This window comes from Alligator mississippiensis, chromosome 11 (genome assembly GCF_030867095.1).
Source record: "Alligator mississippiensis isolate rAllMis1 chromosome 11, rAllMis1, whole genome shotgun sequence".
Classification (NCBI taxonomy): domain Eukaryota; kingdom Metazoa; phylum Chordata; order Crocodylia; family Alligatoridae; genus Alligator; species Alligator mississippiensis.
In genome coordinates this window covers 39,236,593-39,250,791 of record NC_081834.1, presented here as the reverse complement: position 1 = coordinate 39,250,791, position 14,199 = coordinate 39,236,593, and the positions used below count along the sequence as shown (strand labels likewise).

At 51.2% G+C, this 14,199-nt stretch overlaps 1 protein-coding gene across 1 annotated transcript in view; it reads left to right on the top strand.

Moving 5' to 3' along the window:
• Positions 1-14,146, top strand: part of LOC102558225 (uncharacterized) — a 29,162-nt gene extending 15,016 nt beyond the window's left edge. The window contains exons 12-20 of the mRNA XM_059714912.1: positions 1,040-1,165; positions 2,125-3,201; positions 3,719-3,807; positions 5,626-5,752; positions 6,843-7,946; positions 8,464-8,552; positions 10,384-10,510; positions 11,469-11,585; positions 11,978-14,146. Coding sequence (XP_059570895.1) covers positions 1,040-1,165; positions 2,125-3,201; positions 3,719-3,807; positions 5,626-5,752; positions 6,843-7,946; positions 8,464-8,552; positions 10,384-10,510; positions 11,469-11,585; positions 11,978-12,141 — 3,020 coding nt within the window. The 3' untranslated portion in view covers positions 12,142-14,146. The remainder of the gene's footprint in view (positions 1-1,039; positions 1,166-2,124; positions 3,202-3,718; positions 3,808-5,625; positions 5,753-6,842; positions 7,947-8,463; positions 8,553-10,383; positions 10,511-11,468; positions 11,586-11,977) is intronic.
• The last annotated feature ends 53 nt before the right edge of the window (positions 14,147-14,199 follow it).

Sequence of the window (14,199 nt, the reverse complement as noted above, 5' to 3'; positions counted from 1 at the left end):
CTCCCTCCGCGCCCGCGCTTCCTGCCCGGCGGGGCCCTCTGGTCTCGGCCGGTCGCTGCGCCTCGCCCGCACTGCCCCTTGCCCTTGCCCTTGCCGCGGGCTCGGGCGGCGAGGACAGCCCGGCAGCGTCTCCCCGGGCGCGCGGAGCAGGGCGCGGGGGAGGAGAAGTGTTTGCAGATCCGAGCTCGGCGCGTCTCAGGCCTGCGGAGCAAGGCTCTCTCTGACCAGCTGCTGTTTGAAGTCTTTTCCCAGCAGGCAGTAAAACCTGAGAGGGTTTGGGCTACAGCAGGAGCCGCAGCCCCTTCCAAATGCTCGCTTTGCTCTCTTGCCCCCGGGACAGGCACCAGCGCCACATCCGTGCCATGGCCACGCTTCGCTCCGAGTTACCCTATGGTTTCCAGAGAGAGGAAAGAGAAAGGCCTGCAGGGGCGATGGCTGAGGGGAGGGGGCTGTCAGGCCGCTTCTCCGTGAGGGGGTTGATTTGAGGGGGTGGGGCAGTCACTAAAACAGCAGAGATGGGGGCACAGAGCCCTTTCCGACGCAAGGAGCAAACATGGAAAGGGGGATGTGCAGCTGATGCCAGACACCTGTTTGTGTTGTTACAGGAGTATTTATTTATTTACTCAGCAGACAGCAAACAGGACCGTGCTCAGTTGCCTGTGGAAAATACATCTCTCCTGATGCCAGCAGGCTTGTGTAAATGATCCTCAGAGCAAAGTAGCCGGCACAGAGCTTTGCTCTTGAGTAATGTGCTGCCTCGTGTGAGATCCCTCTGGCTCCTCGTTATTCCCGTGGTTGGAATAAGGACCTAGGTTCAGCTCAGCTGCATGTTGAGGGTGTGCAGGCATCTTAAGCAGCTTCTGAGGTGACGCTTTTACTGTATGGTACGAAGAATATCTTTCATAATATTCAGGAATTCCCTAGCAGAAGTTCCCTGGTGTCTGGGGAAGGAGGAGCTTTTCCATCTCTTCCTGTTCTAGGGGCTGGTGGGATTGTGTCTGGGCTGCAGGTACTCAAGGTACGATATTACTGTTTCCAGGTCAAGTGACGTTGGAGGAGGTGGCCGTGTGTTTCCCCAAGGGGCAGCAGACTCCACTGGACCCCAGTCAGAGAGCCCTCTGCAGGGACGTCATGCTGGAGGAGAATGAGAATCTGGTCTCCCTGGGTAAGGATTACTGGAGTCTCTGAAGCAGACAGATCAGCTTCTGGGTTGGGTCCTTCTGAAGCTCCTTGGCTTTCAGGGGGAGTGGTCTCACAGTGCCTAGCTGCGCTTGGAGAGAGTCTGTCTGTCTCTTCCACTGTCACTGCCCTTGGAGAGGAGGTCTTGGGACATGTTGGAGGTGTGAATCCATCCCTATCCCTGAGCTTCCCAGGGAGAGGCTTGGGGGTGTGCCCTGTTGTGCACTTATCAAGTTTGCTGCATGTTTGCACATGCAGATACTGTGTCCCTCCCATCCTCCCCAGGATTGGTCCTGTGCCTGAAGGACCTGAAGTCTCAGCAGGATTGGAAGGAGGTGGGAAGATGCAGAGTTGTGCCATGGTCCTGACAGAAATGGCCTGATGTGTGGAGTTTCCCACATCTCCTGTAGAAGGAACTGTCGAGGAGCCAACTCATCCCTGAAATGTTTTTCAGTGACCTATCTTTTTCTTGTTTATTCAAGTGCACCTGCTTGCCCGTCAGGTTCAGAGCCCGCTCTGTCACTAGCATGGTAAAACGCTGGTCTTGCCTTGTTCCTTTTTGTTGGAACTGGATTTCCAGTTCCAAAATCCCTTGTGACCTCCCATCTGAACAGGGAACGTAAGGAATCAAGCAAATGGGTACAGATACCATCTGTCACTGGCGCACACACCTGGAATTCCCACTGGGCCCTGCAGGCCCCTCCCCAGTTCCACCTCATCCCTACCAGGTCCCAGTTTTCCCAGGTAGGTGCTGGTTCCCCATGATGGGTGTTACTCAAGGACTTCCAGGCTGATTAACACTAGCTGGGTGTCCTACCTGCTATGGTTTTAGAGGTGAAAGGTTTTGGAGATTGTCTCTTCTTCCTCTGATGAGGGGCTCCAGAGGGATTCAGCTTATTTTTAGTCTGTCATTTTTCCCCTTTCACATTTCTCTGTTTCTTCCAGCCCAGGGAGTACCTCATGTCTGCATTCTGGTTCCCTACTCTCCTCTCTCTTTTGCATCTGGCAGTGAGACCGTGATGGAAAATAACATACAGAATCCCCACCAGCCCTGCCCAGAGAAGGCAGAACTCCATGGGGCAGCCTTGGGAGGAGCAGAAGGGTTCATCCCCCAGCATCCTGAGCCGAGAGGAGCCCAGGAGAATCAGTGTGGATCAAGGGGGCTGCAGGGAAAGCTCCCCCAGGGCAGATGTGTTGGTTCCAGTCCTGGTGGTTGCAGCTTCTGGGACCTGAATGGAACCATGGTCCAGCCACAAATCTGCAGTAAAGAAAAACCCTGGGAATTTGCCAACTACAGCAGAAGACTCAATCTCAGGTCAAAGGTTTCTGCAAAGGAGAGTGCGTGCCTGGCAATACGTTCCTATGATTGCCTTGACTGTGGGAAAAGTTTTATCACTAGCTCAGACCTTTTGCAGCATCACATCCTCCACTCTAGAGACAAACCCTACACGTGCGTTGACTGTGGGAAGAGTTTTACCCGGAAGTATGGTCTTACTGAACACCAGAGCATCCACACGGGTGAGAAACCCTACACGTGTCCTGACTGTGGGAAAAGCTTCAGACGGAAAAATGGCCTCATTGAACACCAGAGGATCCACACAGAGGAGAAACCCTACATGTGCCCTGTCTGTGGGAAAAACTTTGGGTTGCGACACAGTCTTATTAAGCATCAGAGGATCCACACAGGAGAAAAACCCTACACATGCCATGACTGCGGGAAAAGCTTCAGGCAGAAAAATCGTCTTACAGAACATCAGAGACTCCACACAGGAGAGAAACCCTATTCATGTCTTGACTGTGGGAAAAGTTTCAGGTTGGGACATGAACTTACTAAGCATCAGAGGTGCCATACAGGGGAGGAACCCTACATGTGCTCTGACTGCGGGAAAAGGTTCAGGTACCGAGATGGTTTTGCTAAGCATCGGAGACTCCACACAGGGGAGAAGCCATATTCATGTGCTGACTGTGGGGAGAAATTCCATCTGGGCCGTTCCCTTAAGCAGCATCAGAGCATGCACACAGGTGAGGAACCTCGCAATTGTCCTGCCAGCTGAGACAGCATTGCTCGGATGAGTCCCCCTTATTCAGCCTACAAGTATCCATGCAAACCTTTCCAGAGCTCTGCGTGGGAGGAATGATAGGAAGGTCTCTCTCAGCTTCCACCAAGTCCTACCCCCAGGTAGAAGGCAGGCATCTGGTTGCACTGTAGGTAGATGGGCTGCAAGGTATGAATGTGCAGTACTGGGGGATGATGTGGGTCCAGGCAGTAGGGGAGAGGGATGGTTTGGGTTTTAGGAGTGGGTAGCTGATGGGGACCAAGTGGGAAAGGGAAGGTGCAGGGGGAAGGCATGAGTGGCTGAGGTGCCTTTGCCAAAGTCCCACAGACCCTTCTATGTGGAGGACAAGGGTCACAAACTAGCCTGTTGCTTTCTGAAGTCTTTTTCCCATCAGAGAATAAAACCTGTGAGGTTTTGGGCTGTAGCATGGACTGAAGCTGCTTCTGTATTCTCACCGTGATGCTTTCTACCCCTGAATACAGGCTCTAAAACCACATCCACCCTTGACTCCAGACTTTCCCGTAGTCCCCAAGGAGAGGATAAAGAAATGGCTGCTATACCGCTTGCTCAGGTGAGGGATTGTCAGGCAGTCTGCCCATGGGATTTGATCTGATGAGGGTGAAACCATCACTAAAAGGGGCAAAAGAGAAGTAAAAACCTTTCTTTTGTAAGGAGCAAAGCTCACACTGTGATACTAGTGTGGAGAGACCAGGGGGCACAGCTGGTGCCAGGTACCAGTTCGTATTGTTATAGGAATCGAGGTTTATTTATTTAGTCTTTAGACAGGAATTGGGGCTGTGATTAGCTGCACATAAAAATCACATCTTGGGTGATGCCATCTGGCACATGCTTATGCCCATCAGTGTTAAGTAGCTGGCACAAAGCTTTGTTCTTGAGTAACTTGCTACCATATATCCAATTTGCCACTCCTCCCTTCACTGCACACCTCCTATATGTGGTGTTGATTGAACTAAGGGGACTGGGTTCAGATGGGCTATGTATGAGGGTATAGGTCTGCAGGCACCTCTGGTGATTCCTCCCCCAGGTCACGCACTGATCTAGAGACAAGTACCTTCTGTTCTCAGAGCTGCAGCCTCATTTAGGGGAAAAACCCTGCTGGGCAATTGTGGCTTTTTGGTTCCCTGGGGAGTAAAGGCATATCCATCTCTGGAAAGAGACACAAATGAGCCAAAGGCAGGGAGGGACCAACAGAGAGATTCCTGAACCTGCAGCCCTAAATGGGCCCTCTTGGGCATGATTTTCCCCATTATCAGGCTCTATTGACTTCCTACTGGCCCAAAGATTTTGTGAAATGTTGAAATGGATCGTGTGCAGTTAAGGGGTATACATCAGGATCTGGGGGAATGCCTGTTCACCAGAGTGCCCCAAGGGATGACAAGGTCAAACATTCACAAATTCCTCCAAGTCCGTTTCAGGCTGGACATAAGGAAGAACTTCTTTGCTATCCGAGCCCCCAAGGCCTGGGACAGACTGATGCCAGGGGTGGTGCAAGCATCTACTCTGGACTCCTTTAAGAGATATTTGGACGTATATCTTGCTGGGATCCTGTGACTCCAGCTGACTTCCTGCCCCTGGGGCAGGGTCCTGGACTCAATGATCTTCTGAGGTCCCTTCCACCCCTAATGTCTATGAAATCTATAAACTCATTCCAGGCTCCCTGAGAAATAACTTGGAGGTGATTCTGGTGTCTCATCCAGTCACCTCAAGAGAAGTAGGCAATGCACACGTGTCTGTTTGCCCCGTAAAGTGTGTCCCACTGCAGATCTGCACCTGCCAACTGGCCCCCTTCTGGGCGTCTTCAGTCTGCATATACGTTGCTGGGCCCTCCTGCCTCCTCACACTGCCATGCACCCCACTCTTCCCACCTCCATCCTCCGTGTGGCTCTCTCTCTCTGTCTCAATATTTATTGACAGGTCCTATGAGCTCTTTCCACCTTATTCCCTGAGGTGATTGAAGCTCCAGTGTTTAGACAGCAATGGGAACTGGCAGGTATCTTTACCACAGGCATCCTCACATCCAGTGATCAAAAGCATAGGGCAGTGGTAGCATCTTGAAAAATGGTGCTTGCTGCTACCCCACCTCTGAGATAACTTGCTGATGGTAGGCATTTGCACCATGCATCAGTGGGTGATTTCTGTCCCTGGAGAGTGGGAGAATTTTCCAAGCTGTGGGTGACTGTTGTGAGGAGGCTGATAAAATCAGCCCAGTTAGTAACTGTGTGCATGTTGATCTCCCTGCTTTGAATGTCTGGTGTTAAGGAAAGTTTAAGGGGAAGGGGATTTTCCATTCCTTCCTGTTCTGGGGTTGGTGGGATTGTGTTTGGGAAGCAGGTGCTTAAGAAGTAGAATATTGTTGTTGTTCTTTCAGGGGCTGGTGACTTTGGAGGAGGTGGCTGTGGGTTTTCCCGGGAAGCAGAGATCTCCACTGGACTCCAGTCAGAGAGCTCTCTACTGGGATGTTATGCTGGAGAAAAATGAGACTCTGGTCTCCCTTGGTAAGAATTTCTGTCTCCATAGGCACTGGAAGCCGTGAGGTCTCTGAAGCAGACAGGTTAGCTTTTAGAGACCGGTTTCTTTTGATGACCCTTAGATTTCAGGGGAAGTGGCTGTATACTTTGTAGTAGCCCTGGGAGAGAGACTGTCCCTTCCACTGTCCCTGCCATGAGATGAGAGGTTCTGGGACACACTGGAGGTATGAATTGATCCCCATGCTGGAGCTTCCCAGGGAGAGGTTGGGTGGGCATGCCTTGTTGTACATTTGTGCATACACCTCATATATCCTTCCCATCCTCTCCAGGACTGGTCCTGTGCCTGGAGAGTTTTAGGTCTCAACAGACTTGGGAGGAGATAGGAGGAGTCACAAAGGGGCTGTGCCAGAGTCCTGGAAGAAATGGCCCAGCTTGTGGAGTTCCTCGCATCTCCTGTAGAGACAGCTGCTCAGGACCCAACTCACCCCTGAAATGATTTCCAGTAATCTTTCCTGTCTCTGTGGCTTATTCAAGGGCACCTGCCTGTCCATCAGGTTTGAAACCCACTCTGTCACTAGAACTGTGAAACTTGGGTCTTACCTCTTGGATGGAGCTGGATTTCCAGATCCCTTGTGAGCTCCCATCTGAATGGGGGAAATCCATGCATCCCTGATCTTCTGGGCTGGGAGGGAAGGGCACTTCTGAGAAACATGTGCACATGGGAGGAATCAGATAGGTGGGTACAGATGCTATCTGTCACTGGCACAGACAGCTGAGATTCCCACCAGGGATCTGCAGGCCCATCACCCAGTTCTGCCTCATCCCACCCAGGTGTTAAGTGCCTAAGTAAGTGCTGCTTCCCTATGACAGATGTCATTTAAGCCCCCAGGCTGACTAATATCAGCAGAGGATCCCTCCAGTCACAGGTTAAGACACAGGACAGAGTGTCTCTTCCTCCTATGATGAAGGGCTTCAGGGGGATTCATTCAGCTTCGCATTTTCAGTCCCTCTGGCAGTTAGTGTTTTGTCTCCCTTTTACATTTTCCTTGTTCGTCAAGCCCAGAGAATGTCTCATGTCTGCCTTCTTTCTCTCTGTCTCTCCTCCCTCCTATCTCAGCAAGTAAAGAGACCTTCAGCCAGAACAAGGCGGAGAATCCCCAGCAGCCCTACCCAGAGGAGGCAGAACCCTGCAGCTCGGTCCTGGGAAGAGCAAAAGGGGATGATCCCCAGTGTCTTGAGCACAAAGAAGCCCATGAGAGTCAGCACAAACTAAAGGGGCAGAAAGCAAATCTCTCCCAGGGGAGATGTGTTGATTCCAGTCCTGGTGGATGTAGCTTCTGGGACCAGAAAGGAGCCGTGGTCCAGCCAAGAATCTGCAGTCAAGAGAAACCCTTTGAATGTGCTGACTGTGGCAGAAGATTCCAGCGCAGGTCAAAGCTTTCTGTACATCAGAGAGTGCACACTGGCATGAGACCCTATAAATGCCTTGACTGTGAGAAAAGCTTTATCACTAGCTCAGATCTTCTGCAGCATCAGATCCTCCACTCGGGAGACAAGCCCTACATATGCCCTGACTGTGGGAAATGCTTCACCCGTAAGTATGGACTTACTGAACACCAGAGCATCCACACGGGTGAGAAACCCTATGTGTGCCCTAATTGTGGGAAAAGTTTCAGACGGAAGAATGGCCTCATTCAACACGAGAGGATCCACACGGGAGAGAAACCCTACTCGTGTCCTGAGTGTGGTAGAAGATTCAGGTTGGGACATGAACTTACAAAGCATCAGAGGCACCACACAGGGGAGAAACCCTACATGTGCTCTGACTGTGGGAAAAGGTTCAGGTATCAAGAAAGTCTCACAAAGCATCGGAGGTTTCACACGGGGGAAAAACCCTATGTGTGCTCTGACTGTGGAAAGTGTTTCAGGTACCAAGAGAGTCTTACTAAGCATTGGAGGCTCCACACAGGGGAGAAACCCTACATGTGCTCTGACTGTGGGAAGTGTTTCAGGTACCAAGAGAGTCTCACTAAACATTGGAGACTCCACACAGGGGAGGAACCTTACCTGTGCTCTGACTGTGGGAAATGTTTTAAGTACCAAGGGAGTCTTACTAAGCATCGGAAACTCCACACAGGGGAGAAACCCTACACATGCCCTGACTGCGGGGAGAGCTTCCGTCTGGGACGTTCCCTTAAGCAGCATCAGAGCATCCACACAGGTGAGGAACCTCAAAGTTGCGCTGCTGGATGAGACAGCTTTGGTCAAATGAGTTCACTTACTCAGCTTCAGAGCATCCACATGGCCTTTCCAGAGCTCTCTATATGGGGAAAAATGGCAGGGCAGATGTCGCTCTCAGCTCCCAGCAAGTCCTGCCCCCAGGTAGAAAACAGGCACTTGATTGCACAATGAGCTCATGGGCTGCAAGGAATGGCTGTGTATCACTGGGGCATGATGTGTTTCCAGGCACAGGTAGAAGGGTTGGGTTGGTTTTCAGGGGTGGCTGGTTGTCAGGCTAGGGGGGAAAGAGGAAATGCAGAGGGAAAATGTGAGTGCCTGCAGTTTGTCTGCCCCAGCCCTGGAGATCCCTTGAGCAGAGGATAAGTGTTCTTTTTTAACTGGTTGCTCTCTGAAGCCTTTTCCCAGCCAGAAATAAAACCTGAGAGGATTTGGGCTGCAGCAAGAGCCTCAAGGCATATCTGAATTCTTCCCTTGTTGCTTTCTCTCCCCAATGATAGGCTTCAGACCCATGTCCACCTTTGACTCCAAATCATCCCATAGTTCCTGGGGATATGGAAGAGAAATGGCAGCAGTGGCACTGACTCAGGTGAGGGATTGTCAGGGAAGTTTCTTGATGGAGGTTTAGTCTGGTGATGATGGAACAGTTGCTAAAGGAGCTGGGAAATGGCAGGCTTTCTAGTGTAAGCAGAAAAAGATGCTTCGCAAAACTAATGTACAGAGACCGGGGTACTGCTGGGTGCTGGACACCAGTACTGGAATATTGTTACAGGAATAGAGATTAACGTATGTAGTCATTAGCAGGAAATGGGGCAGTTACTGATTGTATGTGGAAAACACATCTTGGGTAAAACTAGTTGACACATCTGTGACTGTCAATGGGAAAAAGCTGACATAGAGCTTTGTTTTTGAGTAATGTGCTACCTCATGTCCTATTTCCAACCCTCCCCCTCCAATACCTCCTTGTTCATACTGGTGCTTGAATAAGGAACTAGGTTTAGATGGGTATAGGGTATAGGTCTGCAGGCATCTCTGATGACTTCTCACAGCCAGAACCAGACAGAGACAAGGATGTATCACTCCCATTCTTTTCCTCCTTGCTTCTGAGCAAAAACCTGGCTGAAGGGGTGCCAACTCAGGTGAGGGGTTATCAGGCAGTTTTCCCATGGGAAATGGTCTGGTGAGGGTGAGGCAGTCACTAAAGGGACAAAGGAGACTGAGAAATAGAAGCTGTTCTGCTATAAGGAGCAAAGGCCATACCACAAACCCTGTGTGGAGAGACCCGTTCATGCAGCTGGTGCCAGATACTAGTTTGTATTCTTACAGGAATAAAGGTTGACCTATTTAGTTATTAAACAGGAATTGGGGCTATGACTGGCTGCACGTGGAAAGCACCTTTTAAGTAATGCCATCTGGCAAGTGCCTGTGCCCATCGGTGTGAAGAGCCAGCCCAAAGCTTTGTTCTGGAGTAATTTGCTGCCTTATATGTAATTTGCCACTCCTCCCTCCACCATACACCTCTTGTTTTACAGGTGGTTGAATAAGGGAACTGGGTTTAGCTCAGCTGCATGTGAAGGTGAAGATCTACAGGCATCTTCAAAGACTCCCTTCCCCCAGTTGTACCCTGATGAAAAGACAAGTACCTGCCATTCCCAGAGCCACTGCCTCATGATTGAGTGGTTGGAAGTCACCTCCAAAGAGGTGGAGAATGTGCATTTGTCTAGTCATCCCAGTACAAAGCAAGTGTGCCCCATTACAGGAGAAGATCTGCACCTGCCAACTGGCTCCCTTCTGGGTCTCCTCAGTCCGTATACGTTGCTGGGTCACCTGCATCTTTTCTGTGTGCCTCAACCCTAGCGCACCCCCTGCTCCTTTCCCATTGGCATTTTCCAGGTGGCTCTCTCTCTATCTCTACATCTGTCAACAGATCCTATGAGTTCTTCCCACCCCGTTCCTGTTGAGACCACAGCTTCAGTATTCTTGGCAACATGTGGAGCTGGCAGCCATCTGTATTAGGGGCATCCTCACTTCCATCATTTTAAAACTTAGAGTAGTAGTAGTGTCTTGAATAAGACCCTTTAATTCCCCCTCACTTCTTAGTTATTTTCTTGTAGTGGCCTCGTTGACCAAGGATGAATGGGGAATATCATTGGAAGGTTTCCCAAACCACCTCTGACAGTTATGAGAAGGGTAATGAAATTCATCTGGTTGGAAGATGTGATTGTGCACATTTTGGTCTCTGGTCTCCTCACTTCAAGTGTCCGTTGCTAAGAAAAGCTTTCCTCAAATTTCCTCGTTCCATATATTAAAAGTCCCTTGATCTCAGAGGAAGGGGATTTTCTATCCCTTCCTGTTCTAGGGGGCTGGTGGGATTGTGCCCGGGGAGATATGCGAGAGGAGGAATTTTGCTGTTGTTTCAGGGGTCAGTGATCTTCGAGGAGGTGGCTGTATATTTTACCAAAGGGGAGTGGACTTTGCTGGACTCCAGCCAGAGAGCCCTCTACAGGGATGTCATGTTTGAGAATTATGAGATGGTAGTCTCACTGGGTAAGGGTTTCTGCCTCTGCTGGGGGCTCTGGAGCTCCTGGGTCAATTTTTACTCCCAGATCTTTCTTGGTCAATTACATTTCAGAGGGGTCAGCCCTCTTGTTGCCTAGAGCTCCAGATGGGGAGTCTTTCCCCTCCGCAGTCCGTCCTGTGGAAGAGAGAACTGGGCAACACCAAGTAGACACTAATCCATACCCAGAGTTTCCAGAGGTTGGGGTGTGTGTACTTCTTAATATTTTTAAACACATGGAGACCTGCCAACACAGATTTCGTGTCCCTTCCTCTCCAAAATTGGCTCGGAGATGTCTCGAGTCTTAGCACAGTTAGGAGGAGACAAGAGGCTGCACAGCTGTGCTGGGTGCTGGAGTCCTGAGACAAAAGGCTCAGCCTGTGGAGGTCCCTGAATCTCACGTCTCAGGCTGTGAAGAGATGTAACATTTGAAGCATGTCTGACCCGTAGAGACCTTTGAGAAGTGGGTGAAGTGCTCCTACAGAGCATCTGTTTGAAGGAGATGCTGTGGTAAAGAGCCCCATCTGCTGTCGTGCATATGAAGCATGACACAGGCCCAGGTCCTCCAGCCTATACCTTGTTTCCCGCTTCCCTCAAGGGTGATCGGTGATGTCAGTGGGTACTCCTGTGCCTGTGCTTCTCTCCCAAAGTGCCCCTCTATTACCCCTCAACCAGAGCCATGACATAGATTGAAGGTTAGAGAGCAGGAATCCTGGCTCTAGCTTTGCAGTGGAAAGGTGTTCTAACCCCAGTGGGTTGGGGAATGGGGAACAGGGGTGTCCTGATCTGGGATGGAGTCTTGCTTTGGAGTGGAGGGGTAATGGCAGGACCATGGCCACTGACAGGTTGCTCCATTCTCCCTCTCTGCCCTGTCCTTGGAAACCTGCTTGCTGCTATGCACCCTGTCACTTGTAACACCCTGGTCTTGTCTGTCTTCTCCCCTTGGAGCTGGATTTCCCATTCCCAAACCTGATGTGATCTCCCAGCTGGAACAGGGGGAAGAGCCATGGGGCCCAGATCAGAAAGGCACTGAAGAAAGGGAGATCCTGAGAAACATGCACACAGGTGAGGAATTGATTTAACAGGCACAGTAGCTGTCAGTCAGTGATGCCGACATCTGGGATTCCAGCCCCTGAGCCCTCCCTGCTCCCTCAGGTCCCCCACATCCTATCCAAGTCACAGTTATCCTTAGCAAGGGCTGGCGTCCTCATGAGTGAAGTTGCTCCTGGATTTCCTGTGTATGTGATTAACCCCCACCCCCATTCTGCAGATCCCACCTCCCAAGGGTTCCAGTAGGAGGTGGAAGCAGAACAGATCCTCTCGGATGAAAAGTTTGAGGGATTCAGTCCCTGGTTTTACAGTGTTCATGTCAGTTATTTTAAGTTTCCTTTTCCTGTGCCTTTTGCCTCTAGCATGGACAGTAACTCCTGTCTGCTTTCTCTCTCTCTCTCTCTCAGCAGGCCATGGGGCAGTGAGTGAGAACTCCCAGCAGCCGTGTCCTGAGCAAGTGGAAGCAAGTAGGGCATCACTGGGAAGATTTGTAGGACACGTTTCCCAGAGCCGTGAACAGGGAGAAGCTTGTGTGAGTCAGGACCAGCCAGAGACTCTCCAGGCAAAGTGACCTCAGCAGGACTCCTAGAAGTCACTCTCATTGAGAGGGAGGCCTGGAGGATTGTCATGGGACCGTTGTGCAGCCCAGAACCTGTAGCAAGAGACTGGGTGAATGTGTAGAAGAAACTTCTGATCCTGGCTGAAGCTTCGTGCATGTTGTGTAGTACACTTGCAGGAGAAGCCACATATGTGGCCCAGCTATGGGAAAAGCTTCATGTGGGGGACTTGGTGCTCCATTGTCTAATCCACACAGAGAACTCACACGTGCTGTAAATGTGGGCGAAGATGCTTGGAGCATTTCCCTTGCTGTACATCATGTAACCCCACATGAAAAAACTGGAATTGACTGCAGGCAGGGGTGGATCTGGGGGAGGCAGGGGTGAGGTTGCACCCCCCTTTGATTCCTTCTGCAGGTGTAGAGGGGCAGGGAGGGACCCAACTTCTGATTGGGGTTGTGGGACCTGATGTGAGGCCCCATAGCTTCTCTTTGGTTCTCTCCATCTCTGTGCTGGTCAGACTTGCTGCAGCTATGGTGGTGGCAGGTCTGGTCAGAGCAGGGTATGGGGAATGTGATGCTGACTACAGGAGAGTAGCACTGGTTTTGACTGTTGGTTGCAATGATTTCGGTTCCCCACACTCCAGCTGTTAGTGTGGTGCAGGCATGGGCTTAGGCTGCTGTTTATGGGGCATGGGCTCCCTTTACACTGGTTTCAGCAGTCCCTACAGTGTAGATTCTCTGGGGACTGAGATGCTACTGCCTGTCCCAGCTGCAGCAGCTGGAGCCCGTGCCTACACCCACGCAACAGTTGGAGCATGGGGGGCCCAAGCCATGCCAGGTAACACTCCTGCTCTCTGGCAGTCAGCATAATATTCCCCAGCCCCAATCTTGCTCTGCCCCAGGCATGCTATACCTCTGCCCTGACTCCCTGCTGCTGCCTCCATGGCTGCAACAACTCTGTAAGATCTGTTTGAAGGAGGAGTGGGTAGTGAGGGCAGACAGGATATCCCCAGCTTCTCACCACAGGCCAGGGAAAGGGCTGCTCTCTGCTTCCTGTCCCATTCCTCCACTTCTGCTGGGAACCCCAGGGCAGCCAAGCTTGGGGTTCTGCCCAGCCATGGGGCAAGGAGCTTGCCCCGCTGCCTTTGGCAGGCTGCTTTCACCATCCCTGGAAAAGGTGGGTGTGGGTTGCATCTCCCCTTTTCTAATCCTAGATCTGCCCGTGACTGCAGGAAGAGCTTCAGGAGGAACAACTGGAAAATGCACAAGAGCCTAGAGACCCCATAGGGTCATACCTTTGGTCATACCTTACTAGACACAAGAGAATCCACTCAAGAGGGTGAGCTGAGCGTACATCACTGGCCGAGTGTCTAGGTAAAGACTGCAGGTGGGGAAGTGGTTTGGGTGACAGTAGAGAGGGGCTGGTACAGACTGGAGGAGGAGGCAGCACTGGGAAGTACAGATATGAGTCATCCCAGGTCATGAGGGAGCCAGCAGTGGGAGATGTCTTTGGGTCTCATGAACTATCTCTATGTAAAGAGAAGAAAATAGAACTGCCCCTCATATGTTGTGTCTGACAACAGCTCTGGCTTTCTGGGTTGAGGCAGCTGAGTGTTATTGAGGAAGGCCACGAAGGGCCCCATCTCTGAAATGTCTGCATAGCCTGCTTTGGGGGATTTGCCACCTGATTAGCAAAGTAGTGACTATATTAGGGCTGGAGTAGGACCAATGTGCAAGCCACAGGATGCTTTTATGACTAATGTAGCTGCTTTTGCAACTCTCCCTGACCATTCAAAGCTTTTGACTTTCCTTAGCCCCTGCATTGCCCTTAGATTGTGTATAGGGGTTTGGAAGTGGAGGCAGCAACTCATCCCACGGACAAAGGGAGCTGGAGAACCAAGCAGGCTGGGAGGGCCTGAATCGGGGCAGCACTGCGGTGCTGGTGGTGGTTGAATCTGTGTTGGTGTAAGAATTATTTTCCTCTTGTGGAGCAGGGAAAATAAAGCAGAGCCTCTTGGCCAAGGTTTCCAGTTCCTGTGGTCACCAGCCCAGGCTGCACAGAGAAGTTGC